The sequence below is a fragment of the Balaenoptera physalus genome (assembly GCF_965194825.1).
Source record: "Balaenoptera physalus genome assembly, chromosome: 1".
In the NCBI taxonomy this organism is placed as follows: Eukaryota; Metazoa; Chordata; class Mammalia; order Artiodactyla; family Balaenopteridae; genus Balaenoptera; species Balaenoptera physalus.
The window spans coordinates 65,010,660-65,031,370 of record NC_138882.1 but is presented as its reverse complement, the minus strand read 5'-3'; the positions used below and the strand labels follow the sequence as shown (position 1 = coordinate 65,031,370).

General features: G+C 46.1%; 2 protein-coding genes across 9 annotated transcripts in view; one reads left to right on the top strand and one right to left on the bottom strand.

Moving 5' to 3' along the window:
- POU2F1 (POU class 2 homeobox 1) overlaps positions 1–1,408 on the top strand; it is a 171,705-nt gene extending 170,297 nt beyond the window's left edge. For all 8 annotated transcript variants that reach the window (XM_082437646.1, XM_082437642.1, XM_082437647.1 and 5 more), the window contains one exon: positions 791–1,408. In XM_082437646.1, coding sequence (XP_082293772.1) covers positions 791–1,098 — 308 coding nt within the window. In that variant the 3' untranslated portion in view covers positions 1,099–1,408. The remainder of the gene's footprint in view (positions 1–790) is intronic.
- Positions 1,409–14,990: 13,582 nt separating this feature from the next.
- Positions 14,991–20,711, bottom strand: part of CD247 (CD247 molecule) — a 77,442-nt gene continuing 71,721 nt past the window's right edge. The window contains exons 4-8 of the mRNA XM_082439488.1: positions 20,605–20,685; positions 19,914–19,946; positions 19,034–19,090; positions 17,467–17,508; positions 14,991–16,204 (exon numbers count right to left, since the gene is read on the bottom strand). Coding sequence (XP_082295614.1) covers positions 16,139–16,204; positions 17,467–17,508; positions 19,034–19,090; positions 19,914–19,946; positions 20,605–20,685 — 279 coding nt within the window. The 3' untranslated portion in view covers positions 14,991–16,138. The remainder of the gene's footprint in view (positions 16,205–17,466; positions 17,509–19,033; positions 19,091–19,913; positions 19,947–20,604; positions 20,686–20,711) is intronic.

Genomic DNA, 20,711 nt, shown 5'->3' with positions numbered 1-20,711 from the left:
GGTGAGGGGATTGTGGGGGGTTGTCAGATATAGGAAAAGATATTAGAGTGCCCAATTATTTTAATGAAAATTTTGATGATGAAGGAGAAGCAACAGCATTACAGAAAAATTCTTATGCATTAAAGCAAGTCCTAACCTTAGAACCCACCTACATCGGTATAGCTCTGCTTTCCTCCTACAGAGACTCATTATTCTCCTTTGTACAGGTCATAGAAATTAAATGTTTTGAAGTGAGAAATGAATCACACCTTATACTTTATTTGGTAATATATAACTTATTTTAGAACTAAAGTCTTTTCGAAAGACAGTTTTTATCCTGTATATCACACTATAAAGTGCTCAAATTTATCAGCAATGCCAGTTGGTTTGATAAAAGCGAACTATATTTTAATGCCTTAATCACTGTAGCTAGTTTGTTTTTTGAATGGAGGTAATCTAAAGTCAGTAATCTTCATTAAAAACAAAATTATTGGATTTAACAAATATTTCTAGGTAGATGGAATAAAGTTGAGATTTCAAGATAGAAACATGACTCTTTGATTCTCCTCACCTATGCTGATCATGCTTATTAAATTAGAGTTTTCAGCCCTTTAGTCTCTTTCAAAATTATAAATAAACTTTAGTTGGTGACAGTGTAGTGCTGTAATTAAGGGTAAAAAATTCAGTTAAGGGATACGCTTTTTCCATCTGGGTTGTAGGAAAACTCAGTACATTTGATGTGTTGCTTGGCTTCTCCGGGATGATGCTAACATTCTCCTTCCTGCCTGTTTTGTGGGGGGTTTGTCTGTAGCTCTTGCTTCTGGTGGCTCTCTTCCAATAACGTCCCTGGATGCAACTGGGAACCTGGTATTTGCCAATGCGGGAGGAGCCCCCAACATCGTGACTGCCCCTCTGTTCCTGAACCCTCAGAACCTCTCTCTGCTCACCAGCAACCCAGTTAGCTTGGTCTCTGCCGCTGCAGCCTCTGCAGGGAACCCTGGACCTGTAGCCAGCCTCCACGCCACCTCCACCTCAGCTGAGCCCATCCAGACCTCGCTCTTCACAGCGGCCTCTGCCAGCGGGGCTGCCGCCACCACCACCGCCTCCAAGGCCCAGTGAGCTGGGCTGAGCGACGCTGCCAGCCCCCTTCTTCACTCCGAGTGCGACTGGCTGCCAGCCTGGCTGAGACCGAAACACGTGATGGGCTTCCTCTTGCCATGTTGCAAGGGCAAAGGAGAGGAGGGAGAGAAGAAAAAACACATGCCGGAAAAAAAGGATGGAAACGGGACAACATTTGCCTAATTTTGTAATAAAACACTGTCTTTTCAGGATTGCTTCATGGATTGGAGAACTTTCTAACCAAAAATTTAAAAAAAAACAAAAAAAAAGGCAGAAACAAAAAATCAAAAACAAACAAACAAAAAAATAAGTGAAAGGACTACTTATCATTTCCAGCAGTCATGATGACGAGTTAAGGTGGGTTACCAATTCCAATATAGGAAGGGGATTTCTTGTTTGTCTAAATTTCTTTTTTTCTTAAAAAAAAAAAATCATTTTTATGGGTCTGTTGTACAGGCCATTAAGTCATAACAAGGTGTTTATAATCGTATCAATTGTGTTGGGGGTTCCTTTCTTAACTGGTACAATTTAGGCAGGCCTGTATTACTGTATCTCTATTGTTATCGTTGTTGTTGTTGTTATTGTTTTTTATATATATATATATAGTTTGGACATGTTTATCTCTTGCTCCTGGATCCTATTTCAGTGAGCTCCCACACTGTGGGGCGGGAGGGTTTTAGGGTAAGGGGGACTTAACGTTCTTAACTGCGGGGAATGTTCTTGCTGGTTTCCTTATCCTTGATGACTCTTACAGAGGTGCTAGAAAATTATTTTCTTTTGCCACTTATGCAAGAGGCTTGGTGCAGAAGCTGAAGGCAGTGTGTGCAAACACTCCCACTCCACACACGCCCCCTCCCCCCCATCAGGTGGTGCCTTTGGAGCACTTTTGCGTAGGAAGGAATTCCTGCTGAACTGTAGCTCTCACTCACCCCAAATCATTGAATGACCTGAGGCCCAGATCCTGTGGTGCAACAGTGCTGCTTTCTGCTACTTTCAACAGGAATGGCTGTACATGTTGCAGGGCAGGATTTGGTTCCGAAGAGCAAAGACTACTGCAGACACCTAACTTGGTGGTTCTCCTGATTTCTTATCTCCTGAAATGCTCTACTGTTGGTGTGTTTGTTTGTTTTTTCCATTTTGTGGAAGTTTTTCATCCGAACTTCCTTTAACTTACTTGGCAAAGAACAAAATGACTTACTGAAATTGGGAAACTTTTCCCTTCTTTTGTTTTCTGAAGGAACTCTACTAGACTGTTTTCCATTGGTTATAGATCACCGAAAGAGGTGTGATGAGAAGAGTCTGAGGTTAGCGACAGACTTTCACCAGATGGCTTATCAATTCCTCTCACCCTGACACTCTCCTTGGTTCTCTGACTAGAGAAGGCACTCATTAGCCGGGCATGGGATCTGTAGAACCTTTGAAGGACTTTGAGCAGGAACTTTGCACACACCTCAAGTGTCTCCTTGGTTTGTTAGTGGTGCTCCTGCTAGGTAGGTCTAAATGGCAATACACATCGCTCTGTTCATTGTAGAAGGCGATTAGCTTCCGTAATTGTTTCCAGGGTATTTCTAGACGATGTAAATGAGCCCATGAAAAGGAAGTGTTTATGGAAGTAGATGAAGAGGAATGAGGGTAACTTGGAAATTAGATTCCCCTTTTTGTCAGTGTTCTATTATTTTAGTATCTGTATCCAAAAAGTTCCCAAAAGATTGGATCACTGCAGTGCAGCTCATCTGAGCTCCCTTCTTATTGGAGTGAAAGGTTCCCATCTGGTGTTTGTGGGTGCTTGCTTACATCTCCGGTGGTCCTATGACTGCACTTTTTCCCCATTTCGAGCTGGGGGCTGAGAGAGAGCTTACAGGTAATTTTTCTTCTGCATGCTCTGCTTATATCCACAAGGGAGCTTGGATTCTGTGTATTTGTCTCTTCACAGTGTTGGGAAAGGCAGTGATACAGACACAATGTGCATTTTTGTTTGTGATCATCCAAGTGGGAGACAGGCATATTAATATTAAAAGACCAGAAATGTTTTAGTTCCCTTGTTAATTTTTCTTCTATTCCTTCTGTCTTCCCATTTTATTTCACAAAGTATTTAATTAACTACCCTTCACCTTCCTAAGATCCCTCCAAAATCAATGAACTGCAAGCAGGGAAACTAACAAATGTCCATCCACCGTGTTTGTGTGTGGTATGTTTTTTTTATGTTGTTTTTTTGACTAAGCTTGAACCAAAGTCAATTTTTAGCAAGCTGCTGTACTAATGGACTAGTTTATATCGTGCAGTTCAGACACATTGAGGAGATAGATGCTACTGACAATTTCTTTTTTCATTTGTCTTTATTAATTTTATATAAAAGTTGCTGCTTGTTTTAACCTTTTATGTTGGTAAGTTGTAATATCCTCTGGGCAGACATTAACTTGATTTTTTAAGTAGTTTATTTAGTTTGGTGTGTAAATAGAATGGCAGTGTCAGTTACTAAATTTTCTCCTCTTCATCCCACTATTTCTCTGATGTAGTTGAATTTAATCTTTTATCCTGATTTGACATCTCCAGTTTTAGTCTGTGCAAATGATTTTAGGGCTGTCAGTAATACTGTAGCTGCCCGTAGTGATGAGTCCCTCCCTTGGGAGTGGTAAGTTAGGAGGAAGGATTCAGGGAGGGAAGTGCTGATACCCACCATACTGGATTAGAGGTTGTAGCATTAATTTCCCAAAATTGCTACCAAAGGAAGCGTTGAATCCCAAGGGACTCAAGCCCAATGGATTAAGAGGAAGAGCAAGGAAAGGCTGTGTTTGTTTGTTTTCCTATGTGGTTCAAAAATGCTCCCTCTCCCAAATAAGATTCACCAACAGACTTCAATATTAAAAAAAAAAAAAGATACTAAGCTTTAAATGTCAGTACGATGGTCTTCTCTTCCCTGCCCTGTCTATATTCTCTAGTTAATTCGGGATAGGGGGATTCTGCCTTTGTGTATGTGGGGTTGTGGATCACTTTATGAAGATAAAATTTAAACCAGCGTAAAAACCTGTGTTTAAAAGAAGAAATAAATCCTTAGACAAAGGTAACTTTTAGAATTTTTCTCTTTTTTTCTCTTATTTAAAAACAAGTTGTGAAATGAAAGGTACATTTACACATGTACACATGAAACACTAAAACAGCTTGTTGATGGGTGTTTAACTTAAAATTGACGCCCCATCATCATCATCCCTAGATAGTCTACTGATCATATTGTGTCATGACTCAACCTTTAGTCCTTTTTTACTTTATATCATCTTTTTTATCATCTCAAGAAATGCTTTTCGAATTGAGTGAATCTCCTAAGCTAAGGTACTCAGACTTAACTTTTAGCCACCTTATATGGGAGAGTCTGGAAATTAAGAGGGACCATTTGACCAAAAAGAGATGTTTGGTAGCGTTTCTGCATTTTTAAGAGGAAGGGCCAGATAGGTCATCACAGTTCATTGTGTCATTCTTCTTTTTTTCCCCCTTAATGTTTATGCAAGTTTTATTTTATCCCTGAATTTGGTTAACACATATTAAGCCAAAGACTAATTCTAAATGCATTTATAGCGATACTGTATTTGCCCATGGTAATGGGCCCTCCCTAGGGAGTGGTGAATGTAATTGTTTGAATCCTGCTTATCACAAGCAGGGCAATTTGGTTGTGAACTTTATTTGTACCCTGTATAAATCTAAAGGACAGCAGAAAGACCTGGAAAAGGGCTTCTCAGAGGAACAATATTATTGTTCCTGATTTAAGAAATATGTTGAGTGCTATGTTAGTTTAAATGTTTCTGAAGTTACATAGGCAGCTTTTTAGAATTAAAAAAGTTGTTCCTATCCATTCATTACCTGATATAAAACACACTTGCTTTTATTTATTTGGTAAGAAAGATCAATACCATCCCAATTTACTCAACTTATTATTGAGGAATGGAACCAAAGGAATCCAACTTTCGTTTTGTGTAGGACCGTACTGATTTGTACTTCATGGTAGCATTATTAGAAATTAACGTTTTTTTAAAAGGGAAAATAATATTAATTAAAAGATTTTTAGTGAGATTATCTTGCCAATTTGTTCTACACAGTTCATTCATTGTTGGGGAGAAAAGCACAATTGTACCTCTTTTTTACATTATTTTGTTCTATTATCCCTCATTTATTTGGGAAGTTGGGAAAAAACCTTGTCTATATTCAGAAGCACAGATGCTTGACACAATATTTAAATTCAGCCCAATCTTTATCATTAAATTTTCTATTTAAATTGCTGGGAAAGCTGGATACATTTGAAAATGTAGGAAATTAATGTAGATTTTTAAAGTTGTAAATCCTGATAGTAAACATTGCAGTTAGTGTATAATAAACACTTGGCTTACAAAAGAAACTCTTTGTTGTTCATAGTCTAAAGTTGTCCCCAAACCATGTCATCCTCACAAAACTTTCTTTCCCAAGAAAAAAGTAAAATCGTTACACTAGGAAGAAGAGAGAGAGAGCAGACAGGGAGCAGTCAGCAAGCCCTGAGCGTCAGGGCCGGCCGAGAGCAGGCGAGCGGTGGGCAGCACCTGGTTCAGACCTCCTGCTGGCAGTCTGCTGTGGCCTTGGACCCCTCAGGGGCCCCCCAGAAATCAGTCTGCGATCTGAGAGCCCTCCGTTAAAGAGCCTCAACAATTGATTATGAGAGTTGGTCAAATACATTCTCCTTAATCGGCATCTAAAATTGATGAATTTAAAGTTTATTCGTTCAGACCGTGTTTATTGGAGCTGAAAATGTTAAAAAGACCATCAGTACTAATGGAGAAAAAGACTAAAAACTTGAAATTTAAAATTACTCAAATGGGCAAGAACTGATGGATTCATCTGATCATAACCATTGTGAGTTCATTTTTGTATGTGTGTGTGAAAAGCATTTAGTGAAAAGCATTTAGTTTCATCACAGCCCTGGCCATCTTTTTGCATAGATGGTGCACACAGTACAAATGTGAACTTGGACAGAAATAGGATAAGTAAACTGCTTTCATCATTAAAGGCTGATACTAATCCTGTTCTGCCTCATTCTTTTCTTAATCTAAAGAGATTCCATGGGACACGCCTGAAATTTTCAGTAAGATATTTGAAAGGATTCCATCCAAAGGGCAGGGAATATGTCTTTTCTCAGAGTTGTCAGGTTTACACCCAGATTTCCGTATGATTTGTGAAGTTGCTTTCTTCTGACCATCCTTATTCATGAAGCAGTTCCATGTGTGGGCTCTTCTACTCTCAGCCTTTGCTCAAAGCAGTAAACCTTAGCAGATCTTACGTTGATTCTGTAATCTGGATCTCCTTTCCTCTCTTCCTTCTCTTCCTTTTCTCTTTGAATGGTGATACCTTAATCTGGGAGGGTAATGCTTGTGGGTAACAGCTAGCTTCTGGCCCCTTCATAAAATACCTCAGCATAGTTTAGCATTGTTACAGAACTGGTTTTAAACTAAAAACCAAATAAATAAGTAAAAAGAAAGAACTTTATAAATAGTGGAAATAATTCTAGCTGTAGCATTTAGTTGAACTGATGTTTATTATAATTGATAAACATGATTGATGCGGTATGTATTTGGGATCCTGTTTATAGGTTACAGTTTATAGGGTTAGGGAGGGTGGGTGGGGAGAGAAGAAGGTGATTATGTTAGAAGGAAAATGTTGCATTGCTCGTGTGTGTGTTTGCTTTTCCTTATCTCTGTCTTGCCAAAGGAAACTTGATCATCCCTGTGTTTGGGTTTGGGATTCGTTAGCCTCTCTGCGGTCTGGCCTGCAGTGCAGCGTGTTGGTGGCATGCAGGTTACACGTGGGTTGTCCAGTTCAGGGTCCTCGAAGGCATTTACATCCCTTCCTGTGGCTGCCCAGGCCCCCCCATACCCCGCCAGCCTCTCCTGACGATTCATTACCTCTGTACGTAGCAAGAGCTTAGGAGAAGGATGAATGTGTGAATGTCGGGGTGTGTGGTTGAGAAATAGAGGCAGAAGTAGAGAAGCACCGTTTAATTTGGAGAGGAAAGGAGAAATGAATGATTGATGCATCTTAATCTAAGAAAATTAAGCAGGTTTTTTGTTTTTCGTTTTTTTGTCGCCCTCTGTCATGTTAATGTTGTGCTAGTAGCACAACAGTTTAAAACCTCACTTCCTTTTCTCATACCAAGGCTAATTTTGTCTCGACCAAAAATGCGAACAGAAGAAAACCAGATCAAGAAGTTGAAAGCCAGCCTGCTCGCCTCTTACCTGTGATACGGTGTGACCTTTACGGATGGGTTAGTTAGTGAGATTGAGAAGAGTATTGTTCTTAGTGGGGGTGTGAATGAGAAATGATGCTGGTTTAGGAACAGTTAAGAGTCCTTTCTGGCCATACTCTGGGACAAACTTTCTTGGCTCCCTGAGTTCAGATATAGACTCTATGTCCAGAAAGGCTATTTTTTAATAAGTGATCCATCTCACAGAACCTAAGTGGGGTTCGGTTTGGATACCAAAGACACTGCATTGTTTATCCTTACGTTTTCAACACAGGCAGAGGGAATAGGAACAAAAAGCTGAAATTTGGAAAAGCTTTACCTTTGTCTCTTTCCTTTTCCTCTCCCCTCCCCATCCCCACTTTTTGAAGGAAGTCTTATTGGTCATCCTGGCTTTGGAAAAGAGATTTATTTAGTTTCACTCTGCTGGCTCTGTAAAGATGGATAGAGTTGCTAAGTGTGGCAGTGATATTCTTGGAACTGCTGGGAAATTTAGGGGGGGTGGCAAAAGATGGGGGTAGAATTCTTTTCTTATTTCCCTTTATCTAACACTTACAAAGAGAACCAGTACAGCCTGTTTGAGTTCAGACGGTATTTGGTTGTTCTGTCACTTGTGAAGGATAAGCATTTTCAAGAGCAAGATAACATGGAAATCCAAAAGGCCTTCCTTTATTCTTCCGTAGAGCTGTATTGTTCCCGAATGTTTTTACATATGGGCTCTGGGGAATTGAGTAGTTCACTGTTTTGGTGTACTATTGACGAGACACAGAAAAGAGGGGAGGGATAAGAAATGTGTTGCTCTCGACAGAAAATGATCAGGTTGCAGAACTTCGTGACAGCTTTACTAATAATCTTATTGTTCTGACGTTATCTAAAAGTGGTATTAATATTGTGTGACTTTTCAAAGCGCTAGATAGGTCAGGAAGCAGGTATCAAGGCTATTGAAGATAAGAGCACTTGAAACAACAGTTGAGGGAAGAAGACAAGGCATACATGATGGACCGCCACTGCACCCGGAAGTGACGCTCCCAGGGTGGGCAGGGCGGGGCCGGTGCCCGTTATGATTCTTTCTGCGTCCCTGAGTCAGCCCACTCCTCACAGGGCCCGCCATCCAGTGCCCCCTTCTGGTTCAAACCCAGGACACTGTCAGAAAGTTCAGACCCCAAAACTAATTTACTGTAAAAAAAAAAAAAAAAAAAATTGAGGTCTGCTGCAAAGTTCCCCCGAATTTTCTTTGTTTACTTGTTCATCATTGTTTTCATGGAGTCAGCCACAACCTCACAAAAGCAGCTTAAGGCTTCTTTCGTAACTTGGCAGTGGCATTGAGCTCTCTCACATGATATCCCAAAGTCTGCAGGCAGACCGTTGGGTACAGTGCTGTTTCCAAAATGACACGTCCAAACACTTCTTTAAAATTGGGATCTCCTTCGAATGAAAAAGGACAGAGCCAAGGAGAGAGAAGACTCTGTACTCCTACCTAGTCCCGCAGCGTCTCTGAGTCTGAACGATAGAGCAGGAAAGGGAAAGCACTTTCGGAAGCTGGAACGACAGTCCTGTTAGGAAAGGTTGTAGTTGTAGGCGGGTGGGGTGCCACGTCTTTGGTTCTGATCCTACGTGGGTCTGCGGAAGGCACGTACTTTATGAGAGTAGAGTGGAGTAGCCTGGTTGTGTGTAAGACTGCAAACAGCTGGGAGGGGGGAAAGGAGAGAACCAAAGACTTTGCAACTGTATTATAACATTGGCTTTTGACAGCGTAAATGGTGTGTCTCCCCTGAGTACAGGCGAAGTGGAGACGCAGACTTCTTCCGGCTTCTTACCTCTGCTCGCGGGGCCTGTGTGCATTACTCAGTCCACAGGAGGTGTCACTCCGAGGAAATGCCCTCCCCCACGTTAGACCGTAGTTCAGTCCCCGCAGCTGTGGTGGTGGTGGCAGAGGCGAGGTGAATAAGCGTGGGGTTCTCCGCCCACCACGAGTCCAGGAGCTGTTGTATACCTCATTTCTAACTCGTGACTGAGTAACTTGCTTTAACACTTTCTCTAAACCCTACAGAGTTGCCAAGTCTGCCCTCCCTCCTCTAAGTAATGTTGAACTCTGGCCTATAGCATCACGGGACCTGTAGCCTAGGGTGGGACCTCCCAAAGCCTCTGAATGTCGCTGCTTTAAAAGCTACTGCAAACTGAGGGCAAATTGCAATCTTCTCCTTCTTTTTGTTGCAGGGGGTCTTCCCAGGTCTCTTAACATCTGTTCCCCGCCACCCTGCCCTTAGGGGCTGGCCAGCCGGCCACACCCCGACCCCACCCCCCATCTCTGACTGCTGGCCACACCTCCCCTCCAGTACTTGCCTTCTCCCTGGTGCGGGGAGGCCATCCCCTTCCCCTGTGAGGCCTCAGGGTTCTGCTTATTTTCAGGACTTTGGGTGGAAGGGAAGACACCAAAGGCTCCTTTAAGCTGACTGCTGCATACACATTTCACTTTTTTTCCTTTGACATGACCAAAAAAAAAAATCCAAATATTTAAGTTTTTATTGTTATTAATATTATTATTATTTGACAATCTTATATCCAATGGGCTGTCTAGAAGCTGCATCCCCAGCCCTTCACCTTTTCTTTGAATGTAGTTCCCAACCTTCAATTCCCACCCCCAATGTTGAAAAAAAGAGCTTTGCCAGGTCTTACTACTGCTGCTATAAGCCAGGGGAGGGTGGTTTCTTTGTTTTGTTTTGTTTTGTTTTTTAAATTTCCAGCCAAAACCAAAGATTTTTTAATGATTGTATAAACTCAAAACAAACAAAAAAACCAAAGAAAAGGGAAGTCTTCAGCGTCAATCCAGTCTGTGGCGTCCTGGTGTTTAGAGGAGCGAGGCCCGGGGCAGGGAAGGGGGGGCCCCTGACTGCACTGAAAGGGCAGGGAGTCTGTTTCCCGTGCTCCAGGGTTTGCAGAGGCGCATGCTTGGTAGCTTTGGCTCCTGCCAACCTGTGAACATGCCATGGAACGAACTGGCATTTCAGATTTTCCAAAACGGTAGGCAGAAGCCCATCACCACGACAGTCCTCCCTACAACAGCCATGGTCACTGCAGGGGCTTAGCGCAGGGACTGGGAGCCCGGGGCGTGCTGCTGGGCGCCTTGGACTCCACAGAGTGGGGGAAGTTGAAGACACTGGTGCAGGATTGGCTGCTCTGCCGGGTGCTTTAACCTCTGGGGCCGTGCCCGTGAATACTCGCCAAGGTGCCCTTCTGAGCCTTTTCTCTCTTTTCCTTTACTGGAACTGCTTGGAAGTGGCTGTCCTGTTTGTGAGAAAACACGCAGAACGATTATCAAGCTTTTTCATTTCTCCTTACTGTAGTTTGTTTCCTTTTTGCAGCACCACTGTGCAACTATGCATTGTATTTCACAACCTTTTGTGCTAGGTAGATGCCTGTGACTTTTTAACTTGGGGGGTGGTGGGTGCAAATGAAGGAACTTTTTACACGGATCTTTTTAATCTCAGTTGATTAGGGGAGGGGGGGATTTGGTTCTAGGGTCATACAAGCTCTATCCCAAAGCAAAATCCAAATGTTAATAATATTAGCCTGATGCAGATACCAAAGATAATTTCTTTCCTGCAGAACCTTAGACTCGTGTATTAAGTACGATTACCCAGCACTTGCATTAGTCTAACCTCAGTAATTCCAAAGCTTAGATGTATATTTTGGTATATTTCTGGGATATTAAAAAAAAATGTCGTTTAACTTCTTGTTTGTTTCAGTGTAATGCTCTTAAAGTCATAGCATGAAGATAACTGAACTGTCCTATTCTTAGTAGTTTGAAATAGTATTTTTGTATGTTTTGGGTGTGTCTATGTATGTAGTAACATAACAGTTTTCACTGCCTAGGTGTTCATAATAAAAAAGAAAACAAAAAAGTTCTGAGTGTACATAATATTCAGTAATAAACTTCCACCGGGGTCAATTTGGATTGAATATTCGCTGATTATCGGTCCCAACTGGGATTTTGTTTTGTTTTAAAGAGACAGTGGTTTTGTTTTTTTTTTTTTCTAAAGCTGTTTTCTTTCTGTCTTTAAATATCTTAACTCCCCCCACCTTTTTCTTTTCTTCCTTTTTTTTTTTTTTTTTTTAAATATTGATTCAGGGGTGTTTTTCCACTGTTGTCAAGGGAGGGACACAAGGGGAAACTGACCCCTTGGCCTCCCAAAACTTTTTGTTTTATGTACTTAACTTTAAAATGTGAGTTTGAGTTCTCTTTTGTGGAAACTTAAGATGTGGTGTAGATGATTCTTTCCAAAATTGTCCAGCAGCTTTAATGAGGCAGTGACAATTCCTAAGTAGTTTATTGGGAGTCCTTTTGCATTTCTCCTTAGATAACTCTGCAATCTGGGTGGCTATTGTATAGCCGCACTGTCCCAGACGCCTGGTTAGCCATTTCCCCTCGGATAGAAATATGCTACAAGAATCAACCCATAACTTGGGAGTCTGGGGCCTCGTTATCTGGGCCCCCGGGAGACACACGTTTTCTTGGTTTTGAAAACCCGAAACACAAGCAATTTACATTTGGGGGAATTAGCTGATACCTCCTGAGGCCTGAGGAGGCGGTGGGGAATATGAGCGGTGCTGTCTCTTTAAAAGTGCCCTTTATACGATTCCCCCTCCTGGGGCTGCCTGCAGGGGGCTGTAGGCTTGGGAGAGGTTGTGTAGGTGACAGTGGATCAGAATGAAATGGTAGATTTTGTGTAGATGCATTTGTCTGCTGTAATTTTTTATATATATTAAAACTTACTGTAACTGTACAGTTCATTTCTGTTGTAAAACATCATTAAACCATTTCCCAAGTGTTTTCACATTGTGTGAGTTTCTCTGAAGTTGCTGCGTTGCTATTCTGGATGCTTCACACATTCCCATACAGACTTCTCAACTAAGGCTTCCAACTTACTTTTTCCAGCAGGTGCTCTCAGGCATCCCAGGATCACCGTGAGCGCACCGGTTCCGCCGCCACCCGTACCCTGGCTTCGGCACGCTTCCCCCTGTGCTCCGTGGGGCGCTGGGGCCACCACATTGCTCTCTCCCCAGGCCCTAGTGGCTTCCTGGGACCCCGAGTCTGGGAGCAGTGGTCTCCTTCAAGACGCCGAGGGCTTTTTGTGATCGATTGATTCATCTGTGAGAGAACTCTTCAAAGGTCCCCTCTCACTGTGTATTTGACTGCGGAACTGGCATTGAAATTGACTTTTCCAAATTTATCGTTTAAACCACCGTGCCCCTCTAGCATTTCCTGCCAGGTCCCGAACAGTCATTCTCTGGGGTCCTCTGAAGGAAGCTACCCGTGAACTTGGCCCTCTGGTTCTCCTGTCTGAGGGCACACAACTTAGCTCCCTCTATCCAGCTTCTTGTAGCCAACATTTAGTGTCTTAATGCAATTAGTTGACTGCATAAAAAGGAAAATTTGAATCTTAAAATGAATTTCCCACAGAGAAAACTTCAGCTTGTTGAAGAGCTTTGGGAGGCATCCTGTTTAACTAGTGCATATGAACTGAGTCTGTGCGTCCCCCTTGAATTAGGAGACAGAGACTGAAAGAGAAAGCTTGCACTATGGTCTCAAGGTATGGCTGCTGTCTTGAAAGGGGCCCAAAATGGGAAGACAAATGCTGGGTCCTTTTCTCCTCTGCTCCTACGTCAAAGAACGCCTCGCTCTTTTCCATTCCACCCTGTCTTGTATTTATAACTTGCTTTTCAGTTTGTAAAGTTACTCTTAAAACAATTTCAAGTTTTAACAGGAATTGGCTGTTTCGTAGAGACAACAGCGAGCTCACAAGCATGAGGACTTCAGAAGGCAAAACCCATTTGTCATGGGCTAAGGCATGAGGATAAAAGCACTGATTCCATTCTGTTACCCTGTAGTCCTTTGTAAAAAGGTTGTTACATTCTAACCCACTCCAGTGGTATCTACCAAGAGGAACTACCCATGAGAGAGTATGGCTTCTCCAACTGCAGCCTCTTCTCTCTCCGAAGACTAGGGCCACTCTCAGCTTGATTGGGGCTTCGCTGTGCCGGTGAGCCCTCTCCCACCGGCCTTCTCTGTGCAGTTGTCTTGCACAGAGTCCAGTAAGTCCTCTGCCCCACCCACCCCGGGCAAGCTCCCAGACCCATAGCTTACAGCCAGCTTTCCTCCTACCTCTTGAGTCAAAATCTTGGGTCAAACTCTTATCTTCAGGCCCGCCATATGGGTCACACAGCCTGGGTGAAACTCAGCTGACCTTAAAACTAGGTATGAGGTTGAGGCTTAACGTTGACTAATAAAGGAGGCGAACTTCATGTTTTATAAAATGCCCAGTGAGTAGAAGAGAAAGCAGCAGCAGCCAAAACGAGGCTCTCACATGTCATGATGAACTTCAGTCAGTGGAAAGGCAGCTAAAACAACGTAGTGTGACTTTCCCATTCCTTTGCCCCATGACCAGGTTACATAATTAGGGCTGATCGATAGTTTTCAGCCATTCTCTCCCTCCTCAGTCTGTTCCTTCCACGAAACCTTCCACAGCTTCTTCCATACTTTGCCGAGCTCTGTCTGCACCCCTTCATTGGCAGCTACTCACCCCTGCCTCACTCTGCTTCCACCTGCCTGTCCTGTGTGCATCACGACAGTACACCGTGATGCCGAGTTCTTTACACGGTGTGGATGAAATACAATGACAAAAAGTCCCTAACTCTGTAATGATACTTCTCTAGCTTCCCTGGTAGCCTGCCAAGCGCTGGGCACAGAATAGGAAGGTGCTAGGTCAATACTTGGTGAATGGAATTGAATTCCCCTCTGAGGCCAGGATAGGAATCGAATGCCTTCTCTCCTGGCAGAGATGCACATCACTCCTGTTGGAATCCCAAATGCTCAGGGGCTTTTAATAGCCATGGCCTTCGATTTCAAAGTCTTTTCTGATTTCAAAGTCTTTACCCAATATTAATAGGTGGCTTGATGAGTTAGGGCCTTATAAAACAGCCACTGCAGTTAGAGGAAATACTGCTGGGGACAGGGTCACTTTTTGTGGGAGAACCTGACCTAAAAGACCTCTGTTGTCCCCTCTCCTTCCCCAAACCGTACGGACTGAGGTTTCTGTTTTTGTTTTCTTGGCCACGTGCGTGTCTTGCAGCTTGCGGGGTCTTTCTTACTTCCCTGACCAGGGATCGAACCCAGGCCCCCTGCAGGGAAAGCGCAGAGCCCTAACCACTAGACTGCCAGGGAATTCCCCAGACTGAGTTTTGTTTGTTTGTTTGTTTTTGTTTTTTGTGCTGTGGCATCAGCAGCTGTTCATAACACCCAGACACCCTCTGACAACGATGCTCCCTCGTCCTGATGCCCTAATGCTCAGCTGGCCTCTCTCCTGCTCTTTCCTGCACGCTACAAGCTGGCTCAATGTTGTGAGCCCCGCACCCGGGGAGCTCCCCATCACCTTCTGCTGGTTCCTGCATAAGGACTGCTGGCGTATCCGGACACCATGCTGCCCCAAGCACAGCCCCCGTTTGGGCCACTGTATGCACCCGGCTCTCCTGCATTTTCCAAGGAGCCATCCTGTTCTCTCCTAGCAGCAGGCTGATCTCCTGATGACTAAATGACCATTACAGGCTTGACTGCCGAAATAAAGCTTACGGTAAAGCAGCATTTTCACTGAAGCATTTATTATGCAAAAAAGTAAGGCTCTAGCAAACCAGTATAAATTAAGACCGAGCAGAGCAAAGAGGGTTTTCCATCCATAGCCGCGTGCCCTTTTATCACACAGCCCTGTTCCAGTTAAGTCAGCTGAGGCTTTTCCCACCATGCCATTGTCCTTTGGGATCTTTCTAGGTCTGAGTGGTGCGGAGTCTTCTTCTGAGGCCTTTCCCAATACGGGTGTGTCTTTCACTCAGTGTGAGGTGCCCAAGTGCCTGCAAGGAAGGTGGTCTCGCTGCCCCCTCACCTCGTTCATAGTCAGCGATGACGCTGCTGTGTTCTTTCACACCGGACTCTTCACAGCTCGCTTCCCTGTGAGAGTGTGGGCTCCGGGAGGGCGAGGCTGGGCTTCTTCAGTTCCTGGTCCCCACAGGGCCTGGCACTCAAGTTCTATCACGGGGAACGTATGCTTGATTGCAGGAGGGCCCCTTCCTGCGCCCCCAGGCCTCTGGCTCCCCTTCTCCCGTCCCTGATCCACCACTGCTTCCCTTCTTCAGCCACCACCAGCTGCCACCTACCCACCCCCCCTTCCCCTGTGCCCTCACCCTTCACAGGGAGGCAGCACAGCCTCCCTGGCCCATCACCAGTTACCGTGGAATGACGGGCTACGCTGACAACAGAAGCCAAGTTTACAGCAGGAGCGAAGCCACTCAAGTACTGACAGGACAATACAGACCATCAGGACACGCGCTAACATCTGTGGTTTCTCTGGGGACTTTACAGAACACAGCCTGAACTCCTCGGCTGTGTTTGAGAAGGAGGGTGCCCGTCTCCCAGGTAAGAGCCCAGAGCCCCTGGGAGCGGGGCCTGCCCACAGCCTCCAGCAACCAGAAAACCCCAGACCATGCTGCACCCCCAGCAGGCTCCTCAAGGACAGGGCCCGGGGGACGCGCTCCCTCCCGGCGTCCAGGGAAGAAATTGTGTGTGACAGTTTGGAATTGGATATGACCGCACGTTACAACTTGAAGCATCCCGGTCATAAAGAATACTTGGGTGGTGGAGAAATATGAGTGAACTGGGTTGTAAATACTTTATCCTGTGTCTTTAACCATCTGGGCATCTGCAGGTCTGGCCTGTGAGTGGTGAAATTCCAGGTGCTGTTAGCGAGGGGGCAGGTCCTGCATGCGGAGGGCAGCATAGGTGTCCTTGGTGGCCGTGCTGAGCCCCTGGGGAAAGCAAATCAGAAAAGAAGAGGGGGTCAGGAGCCCTGTGTGGGCATGAGCCTACCTGGAGGCCAACAGGTGTCTGCTGCAGCCTGGCCTGTGATCTCCTGCCCAGCTCAGAGGCCCAGGAACTGTCCCCTCATGCCACAGGTGGGGCCTTGGCCCATGCAGCTGCAGCAGAGATGGTCCTGTGTCCCACTGGGAATGGCCTTGGTGCAATTCCTTCCCAGCTCAATTCTCACCTTCTCCCGGCTTCCCAAGTACTGTGCCCTACAAAGTTGCCTGTCAGACCACAGAGGAAGGAGAGTCACCCAGCTGGAACACTGAGTTGGAAATCAGCGGGGAGACCCCAGACCTGCTCCAGACAACCTACCGTCCCTGACACCGGGGCCTCCAGGAAGCCGGTACTTGTCACGGGGGAGAGAGTGGCTCCTTGGCCTCCGCCCTCCCGCGCCTCCTTCCCAGGCCATGCTACTACAGTTATGTTCTTTGTCAGGGGACAGGCAGGCTGGTCCCAATCTCACTGGAACGTCTCCCTCTCTGGTCCAGGAGACGGATCAACAGCAGTCACACGCAGTAAAATTTGGGGGCCCTTTTGACATCACTCTGAACTCAGGGAAGCCAGGTAGCCTGAAACTTTGGAGTCAATCAAGCAAGCTGTGAACAGCCCCAGTGAGGCAGAAAGAACCAAGTAAGAACCCACTGGGGATTATATTTTAGAGAAGTAGGTTGGCTGCGCTTAGTTTGCATAATTATTCACCCTGATTTGCAAAAACTAGGCACCTGACTACAATAACATTTTCTTTTTAAAGTTACTTTTCTTTATTTGTCTACTTCAATCTTCTCACCCATCTTCCCATCCTATTAGGTGTGAGGATATGAGGCAGAGCAAGGTTTCTGCAAGGGCCCAGAGCAGCGGCGAAAGAGGCAGGAAGTGGCTTGTGTGGTGTCCTTTGCCTGCATCTGCCCTTTGCTCAAGACCACACAGCCTCTTGGCAGCTGCCGCTTGTCTGCTGTGCCCAGTTCCCCCCGGGGCTCCCACGGCCTCCTGACTAGAACCAAGTCATGTGCTTGAATGGCTGAATTCCAGCCCTGCCCCAGGGGCTGACTAGCAGAAGAGTCGCCACAGGCCCGAACGGGTGCCCTGGGCTTGCCCAGCCCAGCTGTTGACAAGAGCTGGCACTGCCAACAAGCAAAACAAGGGAGCCTGACCTTGGCTCTGGTTAGATGGTGCCACCCTGGGAAGAAGGGCCAGCAGCACTCACCTGGTAAAGGCCATCATGTCCCTTGCCTCTTCGCCGCTGGTTCTGTGGGAGTGAGACAAGAAAAGGCTAGAAAGTCAGAGAGTCAGCAGCAGGCTTCCTGCTCAAGAGTCCTACTCAAAGGGTCCCCAGAGAGTCAGAGGTGACTGTCTCCCAGTCAGCACCCCTGCCCCGGGAGAGAAGGGTCCTCAGGTCACTGGTCAGACCTCGGCCTCTGCAGAGTAAGCTGAGGCCTGGCTTTGATGGGGCCCAGGTTTGCTGTGCCTGACTCAGACCCTCATAGGCATCAGATTCTTGGATCTGGGCCGCACTGGAGCTGGCCACGCTGCCACTGCTTGGAATAAACAGGGCTCCCTGCAGCTCTCAAAATTCTTGGCTAACTAGGAAAAACAGTATGGAGGTTCCTCAAAAAACTAAAAACAGGGTTACCATATGATCCTGCAATCCCACTCCTGGGCATATATCTGGAGAAAACTATAATTCAAAAAGATACATGCACCCCCGATGTTCACTGCAGCACTATTTACAATAGCCAAGACATGGAAGCAAGCCAGGCAAAGAAAGACAAATACCATATGATATTACTTATATATGGAATCTAAAAAAACTATGCAAATGAACTTATTTACAAAACAGAAACAGACTCACAGACATGGAGAACAACAGGCTTGTGGTTGCCAAGGGGGAGGGAGTGGGGGAGGAAAGGACTGGGAGTTTGGGATTAGCAGATGTAAACTATTATATGTAGGATGGATAAACAGCAAGGTCCTACTGTATAGCACAGGGAACTGTATTCATCCTCCTGTGATAAACCATAATGGAAAAGAAGATGAAAAAGAGTATAGACATATATGTATAAATGAATCACTCTGCTATAGAGTAAAAAATTAACACACTGTAAATCAACTATACTTCAATAAAACAAATCTTTAAGAAAATTCTTGGCTAATCATCAATGCTCACTGGGAAAGGCAACCAGGTCGTGGGTACAAGCTTGGGCTGTAGAGTCCATTCAAATTCTGGCTCCCTGATCACCAGCTACGTGACCTTGGGTAAGTTATTGGACCTCCTGTGCCTGGCGGGTACACATTTCCCATTGGGTTATTGTGAGAATTAAATGAGACTATCTAGCTGGTAAAGCACTGGCCGGGCCAGCTTTGTGGGCATGCCACCTATGCAGTCACCCGGAGATCAAACTTAGAAGGATTCAATGCTCTGCTCTTACTTTTGGAAATTCTGAATCATTTGTGAACAAGGGGCCCCACCATCCTAAGTGCTGAACATACACTGGCACACATTATTGACTTGATAATTATTATTAACGTTGACAGACTTGGCCTGTTTTTGCAAAGCATGGACCGTCTTAGTATTTAACTTGGTTTTTAATCCTAAAAGGGTATCAGCACTTTCTAAGTAACTAATATACTATCAAATGGGTGACAGCTGGATTAACCTTTGCCTCTGGCAGCCACCACGTGGGCTTTTGCAGGTGACAGGAGGAAGGGATGGGACTCTTTGGAGCACGCCCCATACCACCCAACCTGGGGAGTGAAGAAAGAGCAACGCTCACCTCGCCCTTCATCCCGAGCTCACTGTAGGCCTCCGCCATCTTGTCTTTTCGCAGCTCCTGGAGAAGAAGAGGGCGTGAGACACTGGTCTTACCAACTGATGTAGAAAACATTGGGCTCCCCTACAAAAGGAAACCTCTGGATTCCCCAGTTGGTGGGGGGGGTTCCACATTCAAGGCTCCAGAGATTCAAATATTTCTGCCAATAACCAGCTCCAAGCCCCCCCTCCTCCTCCTCAGCCCTCTGGAATCTTCTCTGAGCTGCCAGCCCTTTGCACTGAGCTCAGAAGCTCAGGTGAGGTTCAAAAAGATAAGATGTGGAGTCCTAGCCAAAGGACATGCATGCTGGACAATGCAAGGGCTCACCCCAGAGCCCCCAGAAGCATTTATCTGAGCAAGTTGTCTCTTCACACAGCCAACACCGTGGGCTGTGCGTGAGCCAACTGCAGGAGGGAGGGAGAGTAACTCTCTTTGCAGTAGCTCACCCTCTGCAATGGTCCCCTGTGTGGCAGACCCAGAGCAACACCCAGGATGGTGAAGTTTTCAACAAGAGGCCACACTCAGGACACTCCTCCAGCCCCTAGGAACAGCAGTCCTCAGAGGGGCTTGCCCAGTTTGACCTCGCTGTCCCCCCAGGTCCCCACCAGGCTGATCCAGGAACTCCCGCAGCAGGCTTAGGGGCCGAAGGAAGGAAGGCAAGCCAAGGGGCCTTCCTACGAGCAGCCACTGCAGGCAGCAAGCAGGTGAGGCACCATTTGGCCAGGGCAGCGAAGGTCAAGTCAGGCAAAGACCACGGAGTAGGGAGCAAAGCCTTCACCCGGAGCCCTCCTCCAGCCCTACCCTCCAACTTTCCAATGAAAACTGTGCCACGTTCTCTACTCACATTGTACACGACTTCATGGGGGTTCTTCTTCCTCTGCCGGGAGAGACGAGGGGAAGAAGTTAGAGATGGAGAAACAGGGATCCAGGCCAGGAGAGTGCCAGCGCCCTCCCCAGGCCCCTTCCCCACACTCTCTGTAGGCTCTGCCATCCGCCTGTGCCCTCCCCGTGCTCCTGCAGCTGTGCTCCGCCACTCACAGGCCCTCACGGCGATTACCACGCCTCAGATTCCCTCATGCACACGGACACGCTCTCTCACACCCAGGCTGAGCTCTGCTCTTAAGAAGACCCCACTCGGGCCTCCTCCAGCCGCTCCCCTCCCCACAGGGTGTGAGTCTACAGCCGAAAAGGACAGAGTTGCTGGGAGCCCGGAATAAGGGCCTGGTTGCCGCATTAATGTGTGTGAGGCCCCTTGTGATGCAGGAGGGAGCCAAGGGCGAAGGAGGAGAGGGGCAGCGGCAAACGGGACCCCCATCTGTCTGCACGGCCAGGCCTCTCGCACGTCAGGCCTCTCGCACGTCAGGATCCAGCATAGTGGCAGAGTGTGCTGGCATTGAGGACCCCTCTCTTCACTGCCCAGCTGAGCCCTCACACTCACACACACTCACACACACACACTCACACACACACACTCACACACACACACTCACACACACACACTCACACACACACACGCAGAAACAGCAAGGCCCTACCGGTTTCCCCCCCATCTCAGGGTCCAGGCCCCCTCTCCTATCCAAGACGTCATACTCCTCTCTTCGTCCCAGATTAAGCTCCTGAAAGAGAGAGAAAAGCGTCAGAG